The sequence below is a fragment of the Eretmochelys imbricata genome, chromosome 9 (assembly GCF_965152235.1).
Source record: "Eretmochelys imbricata isolate rEreImb1 chromosome 9, rEreImb1.hap1, whole genome shotgun sequence".
NCBI classification, from domain to species: Eukaryota; Metazoa; Chordata; order Testudines; family Cheloniidae; genus Eretmochelys; species Eretmochelys imbricata.
The window spans coordinates 84,304,946-84,326,171 of NC_135580.1; the positions used below are offsets into that span (position 1 = coordinate 84,304,946).

Below are 21,226 nucleotides of genomic sequence, written 5' to 3' on the forward strand. Positions count from 1 at the left end.
AGCAGCATATTGGTCAGCAGTGCGGGATCCATTCCTGCAGACCGAAGAGGCAGAGTGCGCAATACACAAACCGTTGAAAGATGGCGCCAAATGCAGACAGAAGTACAGAGATTGCTGGGATGCGAAGCAATGCATCACGGGGCATTGGGACAGGACGCAGGATGCCCTGCGACCCCCTCTGCCTTCCCACAACTCTTAGCGTCAGGAGAGGAAGAGATGCTCTGTGGGATGGCTGCCCAGAGTGCTCTGAATACCGCTGCAAGTGCCGCAAGCGTGAAGACGCGATTGCGCAGGCAGCCGACAGTGTGAACGCACAACAGCGGTTTCCCTTCAGCGCTCTCTGAGCGGTGCTGTAACTGTCGGCGATGTAACTCTGCCAGTGTAGACATACCCTCAGTCTGCACTTGGGTCTCTAGACTCACTAGTGAGGCAATGCAATTTTCAGGTTTGTCAGTTGCAGAGTGATTTCCTCCACCTGCTGCTGTCCTGAGATACTGCAGGGTCTCCACAATAGTTGTATAGACCTGCATGTAAGAGACCATCTTCTTTCAGAAGAAGAAACTACCTTACAAAGAAAGTCGTCCCTTCCACCTCCTAAAAAAACATAATTAGGGACCATAATTCAATGTTTTGAGGGTTGATGGTGATTTTATTTAGCAATCTTACTTACTGGATATAAGTTGTCTGAAGTAAAATTTATTCACTACATCCAACACTCTTTTTCACTCTGAAAAAGTCACAGGGATCTCGTGCATGCATTGTTTTTTGCAAACTGCAGACTATGGGCGGGTGCCTAGAAAACAACTTCCCAAATGGACACAGCAATGTGCTGCAGAGGCAACATGAACACATGGCTTGTATCTTGATTGGGGCCAGCTCTTGCAAATTCTGTTGATGTTACAAGGGCATGGAGTGCTACATGCCAGGACTGTTGTATAGCCATGAAAGCTGCTCAGGTCAGAAGCATGTGGGCCATTCATTCCCCACGGAAAACTGCGTATACTACTAATATGTGGATCTATCCCTCAGAAGGCTTTAGCTACATTTTCATGCTCACCATGAGGTCAATTGCAGAGGGCCCCTGGAGCTATTGCTGCATAACTTTTCAGAAGAGGCAAAGTCCCCAGTAGCCTTCTTCTACACTGCAGTCCTGCTGGCTGTGCTTTGTCTGGTGTCTATGTACCATGAGACAACACCGAATTTTGGCTTGAGTGATTATTCTTAAGAATTTCAAGGATTGTGTCTAATTAGAGAGAACTACTCCAGAATACACATTAACAAATTAACAAAGTGCCACAATCAAAGTGCCACATCTCCTGGATCAACATGGGTTTTGTCATAGCTGTGTGTTATTTACAATGTAAGATGTAACTCTGTATGAAAGTTTCAAATATAAACAATTTTAAAGGTACAGTGGACTGTACAGTAATAGGCTTCCCCCGTTCTACATTTTTCCTTACGTTTGACACCCACTTTTCAGTGACATCTCTCCTATATCTCAGAGGGTCCCTTCTGCCAGAGGCATATATAGTCCTCTAAAAGAGGCCACTAGCCATTATCATCTACCTTTCAAACTTTAAGGTTTTAGTTGTTTCTTGCCTTCCTTAAAGTACCTTAGCAAGCTAGTGATGGAGAATTCAGATCCTGTTTTCCATTTATTTATTTTTTAAGCAGGGTCCCACTTTCTATGCTCTGGACATGTACAGAACCTGGTGATTTTCTACACTTGCAGTTCTCTTTCTTCTGGTAGGAAACTGAGTTTTATTTCTTGGCTCCAGATATTGTAAATGCTCCTACACTGGCCTAAGATGGTACAAGTAGCTGGAAGCAACAGCATCTCCCAGAGTAGAAATAGAAGCCAGTGCTGATCAGCATCCACCAAGACAGTACTTCTAGCAGCAGCAGGTTTTGGAAGAGACTCTTCTGTTTCAGAATTACAATCAAGAGACTGATTTACCTTTTGTGTCTGAAGTATATTAATAATAGGTACCAAATATGGACAAATGAAAATTCTGCTCCTGAACTGTTGAATATTGCTGACCAAGAGGAGTTTCCACCTAACCATATATGTCATCCATCATAAAGTGTGTCAAGGACATAAAACTTGAGTATGTTGAAAGATCAGTAAAGAGAAAGATTGGAGGTTTGCATGGGATTTAGTATCCATGCTTCAGCCATGCAGTTCCCTTTTGCTTTTACATTATCACAGGGGGCCATTTGTGGAGCTGAAATAAATGCAAGCTGTGGCCTTTCACAGAGTGGAAATGCAAATAGCGAACACATCTCCTAAAAAGATACTCAGTGTACATGAAGTACAAAGGGTCATTTAAGAGCACTAAATCCTCTAGTGCTTTGTCTTACATAGCTTCTCCTCCTCCATTTCCCTTTGTCATAGCAGTAGGTCCTGCACTAACACACCAGACCTTAAAATGTTGAGGTTTGTACACACAGTACATTCCTATTTGACATTTACTAATTTCCCCCCCATGTTGAAAAGATTATTAATATGCAATGGTGCCAGCATACCAAAACAAACTCTTTTATGGAGGACTCTCAATATCAGAGTTTAAATCCAATGCCTGTCGTCTAAAAACTCTCACTCCTTTGGTTGAGTGCTCAGCTAAAAAAAACTACATTCTTTGATGACATACTAATTTTGGAAAGGTTTTTATATGAAACTATCTGGCAGATATTAAAATGCTACAGCAAAACATGATGTTGCAGCTCAGGTTTCCTCTTATGTGAAACCCCAAACCCACCAAGTGAAACGTCAGCTGCATTCCTTGAAATCTGAAGTGATTCTCTGGCTCCAGAGAACAATCGCTGCACTGTTATTTCTAAGGAGCTCCTGCTTAAAAATGCCTGTGCCCATTTCTGGATTCTAGAGTGACAAATGTAAATAGATAGTGTCAGAGTCACAGCCCCACTCCACTCAGGCAGCACAGAGCGAGCAGAAACTGCCCACAGCTCTCTAAATGAGGATTCCTCTGAGATCAGGGAGTCCCATCAGGAATACATCAATCATAGCCTGTAGCCCTGACCATGGCACACTCCAGATATTCGCAAGCTGGAGGACAACCCCTTTGGGAATTTTGTCAACAGGCATTAGTTAGAGCAGCCCCTAATCTGTTTTCACTAGAGCTGAGGTTGGGGTGGGGTTGGCACAGAAGCCAGGCCATAGAAGAAAACTTAGCCAATAACTCTGCTGAGCTGAGGCAGCAGGGCCCAGAACTGGGTCATGGCTGCCAAGTTCTCGGCAGCTCTGTATGTGATGTTCTATGCAAATATAATGGGCTAATTTGAATATCAGAAAATAAGTTGCATGCAACCAAACATCAGCTTTAACAAAACTGTGCGCATTTAGTTCAGATGAAATGTGTCACTTTGACAGCCGTGGCCAATGCTAGGGGAAAAAGCAAGCATGGAAGCCACTGGAAACAGAGCCTTCCAAGGTACAACTATGTTTGGGCATATTTGCTGGTAGCAGAGTTCTACCATGACTTCATTGCATAGGGTAGACAACATGATTTTGCCTAACAGCTCATTAGAGCGGTGTTATTCCCTCATTTAGAGGCAAACAGGTAAAGGTAAGCTATAGCACAGGTTGCTAACATAGTTCTTTATACTTCCTTGCTAATGTGGATTCGTATGCTAAGCTTGTAAGCTCTTCGGGGCACGGTCTGTCTCTTTGTTCTGTGCTTGTACAGAACCTAGCACAGTGGGGTGCTGGTCCATCCCTGGGGCTCCTGGGCACGACCACAATGCAAATAATATTGGTTCTCCCGAAAGGAGAAACCAGAACTGGGTGATTTTTTTGTTCAAAACATGTTTTCACCAATATATACACACACACAGATTTGGATTGATTGAAACATATCACAAGGTGTTTTGAAATTTCCTTCAATTTTATTGTTAAAAACTATTAAAAATCCTCAAAATTGAAATAAAAAGTTTCATTTTAGGTAAAATGAAACATTTCATTTGACTTGAAATGAACATACCCCCTCCTCCTCCCCCCACTTGTCCTCTAAGTTTTCTTTTGGGTCAACTTGAAGATACTTTTTTTTTTTTAAATTGCCAGTGAACCGAAGAATTAAATATTTAGCCAGCTCTAGAAAAACCTTACATACAACATAACCCGTGCTAAGTCAGTTTCTAACCGTGGCCACCCATCCCACTAGTGGGCAAACGCTACAGTGTGATTAGCAAAGCCGTGACACACCTCCTTCGATGCCGCTAGTGTATTTTGACTATAGGTCTGCAAAGATTAATAGGGACAGAGACAGCTTTTTTTTAAAATATGGTTCTAAAGTTAAAAAAATAAAATAGCTGTTTAATATTGCTGTAATGAGTAGTTTTGTACCATGACTAAATTTGCCCACTTTCAGTAAAGTCATAAACAAGCTTCTGTTCCAAAAACTCAGTGTTTCTTTTATTTATTAATGCAATTTAGCCCCCCAAAGTCCCCAGTTGTCAACACCCATTATTGAGCAACTTGTGAATTTTTTTAATAAAATGTTTTTTTTCTCTCATTTGTTCCAGAGGATTCACTTTTCTCCATAAGCAGTAAAATCACTGGGAAATCCTGCGAATACAATGGCACTGCCTACCAGCACGGGGAAATGTTTGTGGCAGAAGGGCTTTTTCAGAATAGGCAACCCAACCAGTGTGCTCAGTGCAGCTGCTCAGTAAGTAATAATTTAATTGAGCCCTGCTGTATGCTTTGCTAGATCCTCTTTGCTAGGAGACCAGCCTATTGAAACTTAACTAATGTACAGTCGTACCTGGGCAGTGGAGGCTGAAAGTCAGGAGAAAAAGTGACATATAAAAGCATATTCAGAGCCGGTATGCAGCCCCAGGTAAATGCCATTCTGCCTCCTACTCCAAACACAAACGAAATCTACCCTGTTGTGAACACTCTGTACATGAGCCCACACTCCACACACTTAAAGTAGTTAGGTGGCAGGTAGAATATTATTACTTGGAGTATATATAGTTTTATGTCAACGAGACTATGGACAGTTCAACACTGGCTCTCTAAAAGAGGCCAGAATTATTCTGAATTCAGTAAAGATTCCTACAAGCGGGAACTGGATGGCTCATGGGACTGACAATGGGCCACAGAACTTTAACCCACTCGGTCATCAATTCTAATTGCAGTGACCAATAGTTGTCACCCTCCGGTGGCTGTTCAGAGCCACTCTGAACTGAAATAGGTTCAGTCTACCCACCTCTTCCTGGACAAACATTGGCCATATTTGGACCTTCATTTGATCAAGTCACCAGCAAATTTAGTATTAAGGAACCATCTCGGTAGCCATCTGGCTCAACAGGTCAACCAGTGACTGGACTTGGAGATTACGCTACTGGGTCACTGCTAAATGCAGTCCCTCCAGGTCAAGGCTGAAACTCATTGGTGGGGCAGTGAGTGGGGAGCTTGCACTGTGGCAATGCCCATGTTGTACCTCTCCTGTGGATTGAGTCTCCTGGTATGTTAGGTACATTTCCTGAGCACTATATTCTGTACAATGTTTTGTAAATATTTTGTGTTTTTAGAAAGACAATTAAGGAATACTCTTCAGTGCAATATCCTGTTTCTAGATGCTAGAGTGGCACATATGTAAATGTACAGAGCCAGATTCAAATCTGTATAAGGGCTTGTCTTCACTACTTGGGGTACATCGACCTAAATTACACTACTCCAGCTACATGAATAATAAGTCGACGTAGCTTAGGTCAACTTACTGTGGTGTCTACACGCCGCTGCATCAATGGGATGCACTCTCCCGTCGACTTCACCTCTCAAAGAAGAGGAAGGTGAGTACTGGAGTTGACAGGCAAGAGCTCTGCTGTTGATTTAGTCTAGTGAAGACCCGCTAAATCAACACCCGCTGCATCAATCAGCATTTATCTTCCTGGTAGTGAAGAAAAGCCCCAAATGTAAATGCATAGTACCATATGAATCAATGCAGAAACCATTTCTTAATTGTCTTTGTTTTTAATGGCAGGAAGGGAACGTGTATTGTGGCCTGAAGACTTGCCCTAAATTAACATGCTCTTTCCCAGTTTCCGTTCCAGAGTCCTGCTGCCCAGTTTGCAGAGGTAAAATCTGCTATGTAAGCAAAAGGATACTGTCTGCAAGCGTGCCACATTCACCCATTGCAGAGGGAGTTTGGACATTAAACATTGTATTTCAGCAGATGTATCATTTTTTGTTTTCCTAAATTGAAACAAGCAATTAATACAGCAGAAGCAATGTTACGATAATGAGTTGAAACATTAAAATATCTGCCACCTCTCTGGTAGATGAGCTTTGAAATATGAATATGTATATATCCTGCAAGTGCCCAGACTTGCTCTCATCATAAAAAGAAACAGATAACTCAGTTCTTAGGATACAGTCGATTCCCCCAAGTGCCAATCTACATTCAGGTATCTCTGGTATTTTATTAGCAAGTCTATCTTAGATCCCAAAGCAGCCCTCACATACACACAGGGAACTTAATTCTAGAGAAGGTCAAAACCCTAAATCTGGGCCTCTAAATTTTGCAGGTGAGGCCTTCTTTATAATTGTATCTTACCTATATGTTTATATTGGGGCTTCTGTGTTACCCTCCACTGGAATATGGACCAGATTTTTAAAGGTACATAGCTGCCTAAAGATGCAAATAATCACTTAGTGGGATTTTCAGAAGTGCCTAGGTGCCTAACTCCTATTGAAATCAATGGGAGTTAGGCACTTAGAAAATCCCACTAAGTGCCTATCTGTGTTCTTAGGAGTCTACATATCTAACTATCTGACCCTTAGAGCTCAGTAATGTTACTTGGAAAATTAAGGAGCATTTATATTATTTGTAGTTCATTTGTGCCTACAGTACTAGACACTGCACCAACATATAGGGAGGGACAGATACTGCCCTAAGGAGCTTACAATCTATACAGCCAAGAAGAGGGGGAGGGGAAACTGAGGCACAGACTGGTGAACACAGCAAGTCAGCCAGAGACAACTGAGGCACAGAACCCAGGTTTCCAGTCCAGTCCCCTACCCAGTAGCCCATGCTGCTGCTTCTTATGTTTTTAGCCACTAAACGTAGAAACATTTTATTAGGCACCTTGGATTTGAAGCTTTCTTCACTCAGACGGGCAAAGGTGATGGTCTTTGTCTCATGGCAGGCAATCTAACAAATTACCATTTAACGTTCAATATGTTGAGTGTGCAATAAAATAAACATCAGCTAATCATCTGGTTCCTGGTCTCTGTTCCCTGATAGCTATTTTTAGTTGCCCGGGCTGGTAGCACATAATTTTACTTTATATGGTGACTTGGATTTGGAACAGACCCATTATAATTACAAAAATCAAACTGAGTTTCAAAGCACAAAGCATCGTGCCTTAGTTACACAGTGCACTAAGATTACACTGGAAAAGTCAGCCACTGAAAACAGAAGAGGACAGTCACTTAAGAGAAAAAAAGTGAATCAGAAGCAGGAAATTCAGGGCCAGATGTGGGAGGCATTAGGCAAGACAGGTATTGTGGTAAAGGAGATTCAGAGCCTGCAATGGCCTTTGAAAAGACTCTCCACGTTTGCATAGTGGTTTTTAAAATGCTTCATTATTTATAAAACTTTCTTGAAAGTAACGTTTCCTTTCTAACTAACCTTGTCCTTTTCAATCTGACACATGCCGATTTATCCTTCCCCTGCAATTCTATGAAGCACAAGTCTGAGCAATTTGTTTGCATGAAGATATATGAGCACAGCCTAAGGGAGAAAGATCTGTTAGTTAATTTCTACTCCCTTTAAGGACAAAGAATATTAGTAACTTATTAACAGAACACTTAAAAGCCCCCTGCATTTTCAAATTAGTCCTTTTTATACTGACTAGACATGGCTTCAAGCCATAAAGTCCAGCTGATTTGGGGGCACATGCTGCTACCATTGACTTCTGTGGTGCAAATTTGGGGCCAATATAAAGCTTACATTACATAACACATATAATAAAAGACAGATCTAAACACCAAAGTTTGGGGGTGTTCAATTCCAAATTTATCTCCATAGCCGATAACCCTCCTGCCCCATTCCTGTAAGTCATCCTTACGTGTTTTTAAACAATTAAATACCAGTCTAAGCATTGTTTTGGTGCCAAATCCTCCGCTCAAATATAACCGCTTCCATTCCATCATTGTTCCCCCTCAGTACCAGTGATCAGCGCACACTGGCTTGTAGAAGTTTACATTTCTAAAGCTGTCTTTACAAAGACTTTAATGGAAGCGGAGATTTTTCGTTTACATTTCTAAATTCCCCCAGATCATGGTGTTGGGTTTTGAGGGGCCAAAGCCTTGCTCTGAAGTTCCTCTAGTTGCTTCTCTAAAGCATTTTAATTCCTCCTACATCAGAATGCACAAATGGCAAGTGCCTCAGCCAGGGGTGCCAGAACAGGGAGGGTCAGGGGACCATGGCCCCATCACTTTTAAAAGTGGGAGGGCTATGCCTTCCCATTTTGACCTGCCTTAAGGGTGAGCAATGTGAGGGAAGGGGCAGAGATGAGCAAGCAGCAGGTGGGGCCTCAGGGGGAAGAGGCAGAGCAGGGGGGTTGGGCCAAGGTTTGGGTGCTGGTGCCCCCACCCCACTTCTAGGGAGTTTCCAGAGCTCCTGGCCTCAGACAATATCTCTGATTCCACAAACATTCTTCTAACACACAAGTCAACATTTCCTTCTTGTGTTTACTTCTTTGTTATGAGCATCCTAAATGATATGAGCCCTATCCTGGGGAAGAGGGCTGCCTACCTGTACTCCTTCTCCTGGCTGTTTGTATACATCAGTGGTTTTCAATTTCTTTTCATTTGTGGGCCTCTAAAAATCTTCAAATGGGGTTGTGGACCCCTTTGGAAATCTTAAGCAGTCTGCAGACCCCCAGGTGTCCACAGACAACAGGTTGAAAACCACTGGTCTATGTCAAAAGCAGAGCTGTACAGTTCATGATTGTTGGCTGCAGGTACAGGAATCTGCTGGCTGACATTAGAGCCAGTCCTTCTCATATAGCCAGATATATGTTACCGCACCTGGCTCCCTCCTGTCTGTGTGTCCAGGGAGTAATGCATTAAAAGTGGCTGTTGAAACTATTTTTAAAATAATTTCAGTGGCAGAGTGTTGGATGTTTTTTAAAAGAACCTTATCGGTTCAGAATAATATTTGGGAAATACGCCAAGTTGCCAAATTTTGTGAACTCGATAGTAAGCAAAAAGGGGAAAAAACCCTTAAGGACAAAGCAACACAAAAATGTACTTTGTTCTTTATATGAAAAGTGTAATTTAGTATTGACTGAGGCTAATACTTCATAGCAGACTAGGAAAATGTCACATAGATTGTAAGCTCTTTGTACTCGGGGACTGTATTTTTGTTCCATGATGGATTCTTTGCCCAGGATGGGAGCTTCTGTGATACAAATAATAAATATGTTTTGTAGAAGTAATGGTGTCTTAGTACAATGTGACCTCACTACACCTCTGCCTCAGTCTTTGGTCTCATTCAGCTGTAAAGAATTCTCATAGGCATGTCTAAGGCATTGCACAATTACTCCCATAACTGATGGTTTTATCTCACATACAGGAGATGGAGAATTATCATGGGAACATTCTGATGGGGATATCTTCCGGCAACCGGCCAACAGAGAAGCCGTAAGTGTGCCCTGTGTAATGAGAAAACCCGTTTTCCTACCGAGCCAGTCACACACAAGTAAAAGGGACGATTACTCTAACTCTTCACCAGTTCTGCCTTGGCACGGGAATACCAGGCAGAAAAATTCATACTAGTGACAATACCTTTTTCCATTGAATCTTCCTCTGTTTGCCTTTAGCTCTTTGTACCCAGCTGAAAATCTTTGATGATCTTGAAGAAATGACAGACAAAAATTCTCTTGTGATAGATTAGGGCCTGGCCGGGAGAGGGGCTCCAAACATGGTGTCCCCCTAGACAAACTTGCATAGTATGTTCTGAAACCAATAAAGTACACTTCACGTGTCAGGTCTCATGAGCTAAAAGGCGCTGCTCGGGAGCCAAGGGCACTACAGAGTGAGCAATTAGAGTTCATGCGGGCAGAATGGGCATGTCTCTTACAAAAGGATACTTTGGTACCTAGGAAACTGAAAACAATTTGTCATGCCTGTTCTTTCCATAATCCCTCTTTCCCACTTCGCTATCCTGTCTCCTCCTCTTTCACTATTATATCCTATTTTTCCTTCTAAAATCATTTGTGGTTCATGCACTGTTGAGATGGCAGCCCGTGATCAGAAGATGTCTAACATCTCCGACAATTAATGATTGTTAGAAAAAAATCCAGTGTCCTTTGTTAAAAAAAAAAACGCTAGCACCAGAGGAAGGGGCAACATTGTTTATTTTCTGTGGTTCACAGTGTATTTTGTTGCCAGACAAAAATTCTATATCCATTTCTGTGGCCCCTGACTCAGCAACAGCCTGTAGAGCAGTAAGAATGTTGGAAAATTCATCATTGCTAATATCAAGTAAATACTTAGCAATATATAGGCCATATTTCATATGCTGTAGCTGTTTGGATACTGTTATATCTGCCAGTATTCAATAGTTACAACAGCAGAACAAAATGCCACATTATAAGAAGATACACCCAATGAATGGGTGTGACTCTTCATTGCTCTGCACCTTGTTTAGTCAGGTACCTTGCACTGCTACACAGGGGTGAAAGTAACTTAAAAGGACTTACCGGTACACCGGAGTCCTGAGCCGGGGGCGTAGCCTCAACTGGAAGAGGAGTTGCCTCAACCAGAAAAGGCGAGGCCTTTAAAGATTTAAAGGGCCCCCAGGCCCTTTAAATCACCCCCAGAGCTCCCAGCTGTAGAGGGAGCCGGTGCAGAGGGAGCTGGGAGCCCCAGGGGCTACTGCAGTGGATCTCCGGGCCCTTTAAATTGCTGCCCGAGCCCAGCTGCCGGAGCCCCAGGGTAGCGGCGACAGGGCTCGGGCGGTGCTTTAAAGGGCCCAGGGCTCCTGCCACTGCGAGGAGCCCCAGCCCTTTAAATTGCCAGCCTGGGGAAGCTGGTCTGGTCCGGCACGGTGTACTGGTTCTTACCGGTACACCGGACTGGCTTACTTTCACCTCTGCTGCTACAGAATGAGTGCAGATTGCTACCCAACAAGAACGGTAGCATATTGCAGCCACCTTGTAAATAACCACCGCAGGTGCAAGGCAAAGGAGACTCTAGCCCTGTGTGTGCATCGCCACTAGGACACACGTGGATGACCCAGGCTGTCTCTGGATCTTGTTAGAGATTTTACTTATTCTCTTGCACTTTACTGAACGAACATGTGCAGCTAAGGCCTGATCCAAAGCCAATGGAATGACCCCCACTGACTCCTGCAGACTTTGGATCAGATACTTGTGCATACCATACCTGAATAAATGGTTTGTCTGCCATGTGAACACTGCTTTTCAACAGTAGTAACACACTTATTTACTAGTTATCATGCCTGACGGGTACGAATTCACGCCAGGGGCTAGATCAATCTATGGTGCAGCTTTACTGCCTCCAGGGTGAAGATTAACCCTCAATAATTCAGTCTGGCAGCGTTGATTTTTATAACGCAATTTGGAGAGAGTACCTGGCATTTTTAAGCATTTGGAGCACAAAATAAATACATGCCTTGTAAGAGTACTATTTTAACAAACAATCTTCAGTCATGCTTTTGGGTATTTTTGGAAAAAATCCCCCAACATTACCATGGTGCTTTGTTTTGAAAAACAGAGTCACTGCACAGGGCTATTTTCACCTACAAATCTGTCAAGGCTTCCCAGCTGATGGACTCAGAGATAGATTCCGACAAGGTACTGCTCATCTGGAGCAACAGTGATTGCATCTGGCCTTACGAGTGTCTGTGGCTCTGGCATCTACAGTGAAATGAGAAGCAGGAAGGCAGGCAGCATCTGATCATTTTACATATTGACTATACTTGGTCCATATTCAGGGATGCTGTAAAAAGCAGTTTGGATGCAGAAGGCTAGAACTCCTGGGGTCAAATACCTGCAGTTTAACACAGGTTAATCTCAAGCACCTGCATGAGTCTCTCTCCATCAAGGAGGAAGCGAATCTTGAGATTTAGCACCTCACTGACATCAGTGGCAAAACTCACATTGACTGCACAGGGAGCCTTAATACAGACAGTTTACACACAAAGTTCAGCTCTCCAATTGCTTTACTTGAATGAAATATTTACATTCCTGTTCCTTCTGTCTCCACGCAGAGGCATTCATATCATCGCTCCCATTATGACCTGTCACCCAGCTCCACTAGACAGGTGGTCAATATTCCACGATTTTCCAGTGGCAGGAGTAACCGTGGAGTCCTACCTGACCCCCAGCAAGCCTCAGGAACTATAGTACAGATCGTCATCAACAACAAGCATAAGCACGGACGAGGTAAAGAGAAGTCCTTTTAGCAATACCACTCTGAGTTGGGTCTCAGCCATTTATAGCTCTCAAAGAATTTTTAGTATATAAAGGGGGAGACCCTTTGCAAACGATTGAACCTTGCAAGTCAGAAAGTAAAAGTACAGTAAGACAGCAAAGATATAACATTAGGAGAGTTATCTTGGCTGGGGGCAATTGTGTCTGAGCCTATAGTGGCTGCTGCATTTGCCCAAGCATAGGCAACGCATGGGCACTACCATATTGCTTTCTAAAGAACTTCGAGAATCTATATTACATGAAATTATTGTGGCAAATTGCCAGTACAATTATGATGGGTCCCACACTTCCTCTTCTTGGGGAGGAGTTCAGGGTGCAGTTTCCTGCCCCTGAACTAGGATATTTACTGTCCCACTAGTAACCCAGAGAAGGGTAGTGGAGAGGGAGGGACCCAGACCCACCCTCTACTCCAGGTTCCAGCCCAGGGGCCCTAGGGATAGTGGTAAACCACTTGAACTAGTGCTTCCTTCCCCTGGGCTACTTCCCTCTCCTGCTCTTCAGCTTGTGGGGCTTCCTGCCCTCTCTCTCTGCACAAGCCGGGTGTCTCTTTACCTAGAGTCTTGGTCTTCTAGCCAGCCACAGCACTTCTCCAAACTCTCCTCTACTTCAACTCCTCCAAACCTCTCTGCTCCAACTCCTTCCCCTGACTGATTGAAGCAGGAGGTTTTTATCTGGTGACTAACTTCAGGTGCTCTAATTGGCTTCAGGTGTTTTTAATTAATCTATAGAAACCTTTCTTCCCTCTATAGGGAATAAGGCTTCTCCTCATCCTGGGACTTACATATCTCTCCTATATCACTCTCCTGCTGCCTTCTGGCCATGCTGTATCACACTATATAAAGACCACTTTATTCTGTTGGGACTAGGAAGGTGAGCAGCTGACACCACTGTCAATGCCTTTGGATCTGCTGCTAAATTCACACACTGATTGGTCTAGCATCCAGAGAATGGAAAAGTCTACTTTTGGTTATTTTCTTCATGCTTTCTCCTATTTGATAACCTGTGTGAATGCAAGTAGCACGTGTTGAAGCTATCTCAGAAATCTCACGTGACAAACCCCTACTAGGTTACCAGTAGACTCACTACTGCCAAGACTTACTGAGCCATCTCCTTTGTAGAAAGTATCCCACCTATGAGCGATGAGGAGCTTCCCCCTTTACATCTGTGTTGAACAAAGCTGTTACCTAGTGTTCGGGCCAGCAGTTCCACTACCCCCCATTTAACTTTTATTCTGTTTTTCAGAGATCAATACAATACTTCATATCAAAGATATATGTAAAACAAAGCACTGAGAGCTAGAGGCATTCCAGTAACATAACATAATATCTCTCTAAGCCTCTGAGAGCCTTATTACATTATGGGAACATTAGGACCTCAAGCTCATATGGAAAACCTTTATAGAAGCATGACTAAGCCATGTTCCTCAAGGATTATGCTAAGAAAAAAGGGTTGGACTCACCAAATCCCCAATTTAAAAGGGGCAGCAGATTTTATGTCCTGGCAAAAGGGCATGATGCTGCAAGGTGCTGAGTGCACTCAATTCCTATACATTTCAACGGAGTTACTTGTGTAGCTGGTAGAGTATGCTTTAAGTGAATAAGGGTCTACAGGATCAGGCCCAAATAGTAATAAAAGAATTTGCTATAGAAGAGCAACTATACACAAACCCCAGAGTAGCGTACACTCAGGAATGTCCCACCAAGAGTTAAAAGCCTTTGTGTTATAGCCAACTAATCTTTTAAGGTATTAACTAACAGAAGGAATGTTGGCCATAGGATCTTTATTATCCACCTGAACAACCATGAAAGCACATTCAGATCATGTCAATGTTTTATGCTGAAACTAGGAGCAGGAATCTCCACTCAGTGCAATATCTCTGACATCCAGTTCACACATGAAGACATCATCAAAGCAATTTCTAACTGATTTGTTTCAGCAAATAAAAAGCAGACAAATGAACAGCACATTTCTCTGCACAGTTTAGTGTCAGTGACAGCTTTAGGAGCTTGTGGCCCAGAGAGAGTCTAAGAAGTCTCTGGAATGGAAATTAGAATGGTGACCATGTCCTTTCTTTTGTTCTCTGCAATTAGAGTGTGTTATTAATTAATGCACATGCTTCCTGAGATACATTTTATAAATCTAAAAATAAACAAAATAGTTATACTGACCTGCAGATTTGATGCCATTACATGGTTACAGAATTACATTTCTATGCAGACGGTTAAAGCAGGCCATTTGGGAGCTAGGGTTCTATTTTCATGGTGACTACAGACTTCTTCTGTCACTTTGGACTAATTATTTAACCTTTCTGAGCCTCAGTTTATCCATCTGCAAAATTGGGATAATGTATCTATAGTCAACATATCCCTGACTACAGTACAGAGAAGTTGTGAGGTTTAATTTATGTTTGTGAAGCATTTGGAGCTCTCTGGCAGGAAAAAAATGATATAAACATAAGTATAAATATACTGCTAAAGCATGTAAGAAGGTTAATTATAACAATAGAGTAATTAATCCCGTTTTATGTAAATTTTCCCTTTTCTTTCTCATCATTATGATTTGTATACAGAGAACACTTCATTTGCTTTTATGAGAAAAAACTGTTTCCCCTTCTAAAATGAAAACAGCTCTTAAGAAAGGGTTTAAAAAGTAATAAATTATTAAACCAAAATGATGGTATAACACCCGTGAAAGACAATACATTATGAAGAACACCCACCATAAATCTTGGTAACTTAGTAACACATAAGCCAGTTGCTCACATCTGTTACCAGTTAGATGTAAATTTAAGATTACAGATAAAAATTAAATTGCTTTTGAAAGTTACAGGCAAAAGAAGAACATATTTTACAAATAAAAGCATTAATACAAAATGATGGCATATTAGAAGAATTGGAAATATTTACAGCAAATCCAAACTTGATTTTTACTGCTTTTTGAAATCAAACAGTGCCCTTTCTTTCACCTTTTTTGGTTAGTCTGCATTTTTCAGTGTGTTTATGAAATGTTTAAAGAAGCAAGGTTCACAGGGCAACTAGAATATTGTTCTGGTTGCAGGCTGAAATTCTGAGGCAGGAGCCAGTTCAGAGGAGTGGGGTGTGCATGAGGAGCTAAGATCATAAAAGCCAATTGGTGGGAGTAAATGGTCCCCAACAAAAACGGACACCCACTGGAGGAGAGTGGTCAAATTCTGCATTCCATCTCACTCACTGAAATACCAGGGCACCCTCACAGATAAGTGAGGCCAGAATTTAGACCAAATTGCACAGAGAAAGGTGATCAAAGGTTCAATCCTGTTCCCTTTGAAGTAAATGACAAAACTTAACGTCAGTGCGAGAAGGGCTGGGCCAGAAATCACTTGTGAAAAATATACTTCCAAGCAGAGGTGTATCCTTTAGCCATGCCATGAATGCAACATTGCCTCAAACCAGTGTGTATGCACTAAGGCAGAGGTTGTAGTTCAACTATGGACCTGCTGGGGCCCTACCATACAATGAATATTCATTTTCTTCCTCTCTCCTGTTTTAGTCTGTGTTTCAAATGGAAAAACATATTCACATGGTGAATCGTGGCATCCTAATCTCCGGGCCTTTGGAATCGTAGAGTGTGTGTTGTGTACCTGCAACATCACCAAACAAGAATGTAAGAAAATTCATTGTCCGGATCAATATCCCTGCAAATACCCTCAGAAAATAGAAGGAAAATGCTGTAAAGTCTGTCCAGGTAAAACACAGAATAGATCACAGACTGCCTTTTTGCTTTGGATTTTAACTGGTCTTTTGATCATAGTGACACCTGATGAAATGAGCAACCTTATCTGTTGCTATATTTTGTCTAGAGGGAAATCTGGGCCCGATAATAGATCTAAAGCACCCAATCTTGCAAGCCATCTCATTCATTTCATTTCCACAGATAGAGGGCACGGAGGATTGGGCCCACCTTCTGGTCTCTTTTTCTGCTCTCTAGCATTAGTGTGACTTTTGCACATCTATTTCAGAAGAGAGTATATCCCCTCCCCTCCCCTCCCCTCCCCACCAACTAGAGATGCATTATCTCCCAGACAATAATTCAAGGAGATTCTCTCATTCTCCCTTCCCTTCCCATTTACAATCCTCACAGAGCTTTCCATTTGTTTTCTAGCTTGGGACATTTACACTACTGTACTAAATAAAGCTTTTGTTTTGCAAAACATAGCAGTAGATTTAAATGCTTTGGTCAAAACGTTATTTGTGCCAATAGTGGAACTGGATCCTTAGAATAAGCACTAATGCTATGACAGCTTATCATAGCATTGTGGGAAAATCTAATCACTTGATTAGCTTGTTGTAGGATATTAGTAAAAATGTGTAAAGAAAAGCAAACAAACTACTTAGAAATTTGCTAACCTCTCTTATGACGTTTTGCGAGGTGCCTAACCCCCATCTGTACCTTTAAAATTTTCCCACAACACATTTAACCCCTTTTTTGTGTTTAGTTCTATGACGCACTGGCAGAAATGCTCTGAGAAAACAAGTGTCAGAGCCAAATGCATAAGTCACTCACAAAGCACCTGTTAGCAATGCTAATTAGAAGGGAGCCTGGTTCAGTGCACTAGGAGACAGGAAAGCTAAGTTCAAGTCCCAGCTGTGTCCCTGACTCATGTGATGGAAGGAGACTCATTTAACTGCCCTGTGTCTCAATCATCTTACGTGTAAAAAGGGGATGATACTTTATGTCACAGGAGGGTTGTGAGGCTTAATTCAGTTAATAACTGAAGTTGTGAGAGCCTGACATGTAGACATGCTGAGCATCCACAACTCCTCTTGAAGTCAATGGAAGATGAGGGCACTCAGAAAAATCTGGCTAAGAACCTGGGATGCAAGTGCTATAGAAGAAAATCATTTGTTATCTAGATTTCAGATCAGTCTCTAACTCCTGAAGTTCACCCACAGCCATCAAAAAAGCAGGATCTTTTCTCGAAGTCTGATTTGTATGTGGTAAGATAAAACATACTAAATAAAAATCCAAATTGTTTTATTGTTACCAGGTCTGAGCATTAAAAAGGGAGAGCAAAACAGAATTTCACTAAGTAGTCTGGACTCAGTTGGAGAAGGACTTGAAAGACCACTTCAGAGGAACTCTCTACAATTAAGCTGAACTTGTTGGGCAGCATGAATCTAGTAAGGTCCAAGGAACATTATTAAAGCTGTGTCATGTTTTGCTTACAGAAGAGATGCCAAGTCAGAGCTTTGACAGCAAAGATTACTTTTGCGGTGAAGAGATGCTTCCTGTCTATGAATCTGTTTTCATGGAGGAAGAAGAAACCATTAGAAAAATCGCAATGGAAACAGAAAAGCCACCTCAAATAGAAATACATGTGTGGACAATTCGGAAAGGTAAGTAGATCAAGTTCTCTCTTAAAATAGTGCTTTTTTTCTTTTTATAACCTCAGGAAAGATCTATAAATTCTTGCCACTCAGGACTTTATAGCTGTTCCAATTCTTTACGTTGGGGCATTTGGCACTTCCCTGGTAGCAGAGATAGAACTCCAGTCCTCCTACTACAAAAGCACAAATTGCTAATGCTTGTGCCAAACTCCCTTGTTATTAGCAGTATGGGGTCTATCATATGCATTTGAGCAGTTCTGATTTTGGCCCATAGAGGGCAGTAGCACACACTAGCCAGTTCAATGCCACCATCCTATGGAGGGGGGGCAGGAGGGAGACTGTCGTGCATCATGGGAGATGGAGGCCAACCAGTGAGCCTGGCCTATTGCGGGGAACAGGAGCACACAGCTCCCAGATTACAACTCCCATGAGGCACCATAGCCGTAGGTGCTGGAGCTGGAGGTGCTGGGGGTGCTCCTGCACCCCCTGGCTTGAAGTGGTCTCCGTTATATACAGGGTTTACAGTTTGGTTCAATGGCTCTCAGCATCTCCACAATACAATTTGTCCCAGCACCCCGACCATAGCAGTGCTGCAGAATCAAAATTATTCAGGTTTTGGCCAAAACATTTTAGATTTTGATTTTTCACAGAAAACTCATTTTCTGTGGAAGAGAAAAGAATCTATGTTATGACCAGCTCTAGTCTTAACCCTGAGCACAGACTTCCAACCCTTTCAGGCCAGTCCCTTCAGTTGTCCAGACTCCTGAATATCTGAAGGGTTTAGATGTTCCTACCCCTTCAGATGATCAGTGTTGTATGTGCTGCAAATGAATAAAGCCTGAGCTTTTACTTTAGCTAATTGACTGGTCTCCTTGATTTTATAGATCTAAAAGCTAGATCTCAAACAAATGCCAAACTTCCCTACAGTTCTTGGACTCTATGTTGAATATGAACTTGTGTAATATTGCTATGTACTATAAGAGTATGTGTTTCACAATGTATCCTAAAAAGCGTATTGATCTCTGAGGAGGCTGCGTTTCAAAGTGGGCAAAGTGATTCCTTACTGAAAGAAAAAACCCTTAAGGAATCTTTGGGAAGAGTGGAGCTACAAAATGTATATTATTTCAGTTTAATTAAAAATACAAGTGGGGACCCAAAAAGGGAAATGCCAAAAGTGTGGGTGTAAACAGATGCGTTATTCAGTATATAAAGAGAGGCAATGTTATTTTTCTCTTCATCTCCTACAACCAACTCTTTCCCTTGAGAATTATGTTGGCTATCTTCTCAAAGGCCCTTTACATGAAGGCATTTACTAAGTGATGACACTGTGTCTCAGAATGCCTTAGTCCACATGCTAAATATTAAAGTAGCTTGACTTTCACTTGTTTGTAGTCTCTCTCTAGCTGGGAATGTTGTCACACAGTCAGAGCAAGTAAATAGGCACACACAGGAGTCAAGGCGCCTGGGTTCTAATCCTGACTCAGCCACTGACTCACACAGTGTGACCGCCGGCAAATCATTCAATCTTTTTGTACTTCGCTTTAACAGATCTGTAAAATTAGGATCTACTTCGTTCACGGGGGCATTGCGAGGCTTGTGTACAGATTGCTTTGAGACCATCAGTGTCAACTTAGTAGCTTTAGTCTCTACCTTTTAAAAATAAATAAATAAATATAGACGCTTCATAAGTTGAGATCATATTAAAGGGCAAACTACCCTGAAAGTTATCCAGATCATGATCTATGAACAGCCCTCTGAAGGGCTGGTCGTTAATACAGGGTCCTACTATGCTCCCAGTAAGACACAAACCCTTCTGGTGGTTTGGCAGGAGCATTTCCTGCTGGCTGCCTGCAGTTAGGTAAAAGACAATGGCCGATGTCAGCATGCCAAACGGCTTTTCTCCAAGGCATTGGGATTTTGGCCTCTGCTCTGGTCCTCTCTCATTCATGCCAGGGAGGGCTGTAGTTATATGGGTAAAGGAAGAACTAACTCTCAGATCTCGGTGATACTCTCCACCACCATAAAACCACAAAAGAAAAATACTGATGGAGCACATGGAATCGGTTAAAACATTGTTGGTAAAGACGATTTCATAATGTGGCTCAACATGCCAGTAATTCAACAAACAATCACAACAACACAACAGGCTCAGAACAGGGAAAATTTGTTCCAACTACATGTTCTTACTGCTTTGCTACAGGGATTCTACATCACTTCCACACTGAGAAGATATCCAAAAGTGAATTTGAAGAACTTCCCTACTTCAAGCAGATAACAAGGACAACACTGAGTAAGTAAAAGTCTGGTCTTCTTAGGCTCCACTTTTCTATATAACCTCAGACTGAAACATGCCCTGCATGACTCCTCCAATTGAAATAAATGTGCTACTTTCCCACCAACATCTGGAATCGATAGTTTATGAGTATCAAATAAAATAATCAGAATACAACATATGATTAGAGGGTTACTTTCACATAAATCATATTTAAAAGATGCCTTTCTGAAGTCCCTAGTAACACCTTGGATTATTAAAAACTGACTGTTTAAAAAACCCAAATTCATTTTTCACCACTAGTGCAATTTATAGTTTGTATTTCACCCAGCTTGGGCTACAGAACTTGGCCTCCCAATTTCACTTATTAATGGTCAGTTTTATTCTCCAGTTCTTCTGCACTAGCAAGTTGCTGTTATGCTTAGACTTCCACTATTGCAGGGCAACAGCAGCTGTTGAAAGAATTACTCTTGAGAGTATGCCGCAATTACAAGCCAGGGCCTTCCCAGCTACAAACTAAAGCTTCCCCCCTCCCCCCTTCCCCAATCAGAATCTGGCCCTTCATGTTCTTTTGCATGCAATGTATTAAGTGATTGAGATATTTTCAAACCTTCCAAAGGAAAATATTTTAATTCTCCCTATCAACAATTTGAATGTGTTTGTCTGGCTAGTGCTTGTAAGGGACTCTAAAGCTCCTTGCATTCGGTCTAAGTCAGTGTCTTTCTGCTTTGTATTTTTGTTTTCAGGCCAGTGGAAAATATTTAGCGAGGGAGAAGCTCAGATCAGCCAAATGTGTGAAAGCAGAGTGTGCAGGACTGAGCTGGAGGATCTGGTAAAGGTTTTGTACCTCGAAAAGCCTGAAAAGGGTCACTGTTAAGGGAGACAGCACGGGAGGGAGAAAACTTGGATCTGCAGCTGGACTGCAGGCTTATTTTGCTTAAGTCAACAGTTGCCCTAAAATCCAAAACTATAATGCAGTAATTATTCACATCATGCACAGCAAACTTGCTGCTTTATGTGTAGTGGTCTGTGTCAACCATTTAAATATCTCCTCCAAAAGACTAGGAGGCTCCGTATTGGTGGGGGGAAGGGAGAG

The 21,226-nt window shown here is 42.1% G+C and overlaps 1 protein-coding gene across 4 annotated transcripts in view; it reads left to right on the top strand.

The window, feature by feature from the left end:
* The window catches only part of CHRDL1 (chordin like 1), a 48,525-nt gene extending 27,518 nt beyond the window's left edge, over positions 1–21,007 (top strand). The window contains exons 4-11 of one of the 4 annotated variants that reach the window (XM_077826769.1): positions 4,543–4,688; positions 6,009–6,102; positions 9,609–9,676; positions 12,270–12,444; positions 16,021–16,227; positions 17,700–17,867; positions 20,059–20,148; positions 20,877–21,007. In XM_077826769.1, the coding sequence (XP_077682895.1) occupies positions 4,543–4,688; positions 6,009–6,102; positions 9,609–9,676; positions 12,270–12,444; positions 16,021–16,227; positions 17,700–17,867; positions 20,059–20,148; positions 20,877–21,007 (1,079 nt within the window). Of the gene's footprint in view, positions 1–4,542; positions 4,689–6,008; positions 6,103–9,608; positions 9,677–12,269; positions 12,445–16,020; positions 16,229–17,697; positions 17,868–20,058; positions 20,149–20,876 lie in introns of all 4 variants that reach the window. The other 3 variants (XM_077826770.1, XM_077826771.1, XM_077826772.1) reach the window with 3 other exon arrangements.
* The last annotated feature ends 219 nt before the right edge of the window (positions 21,008–21,226 follow it).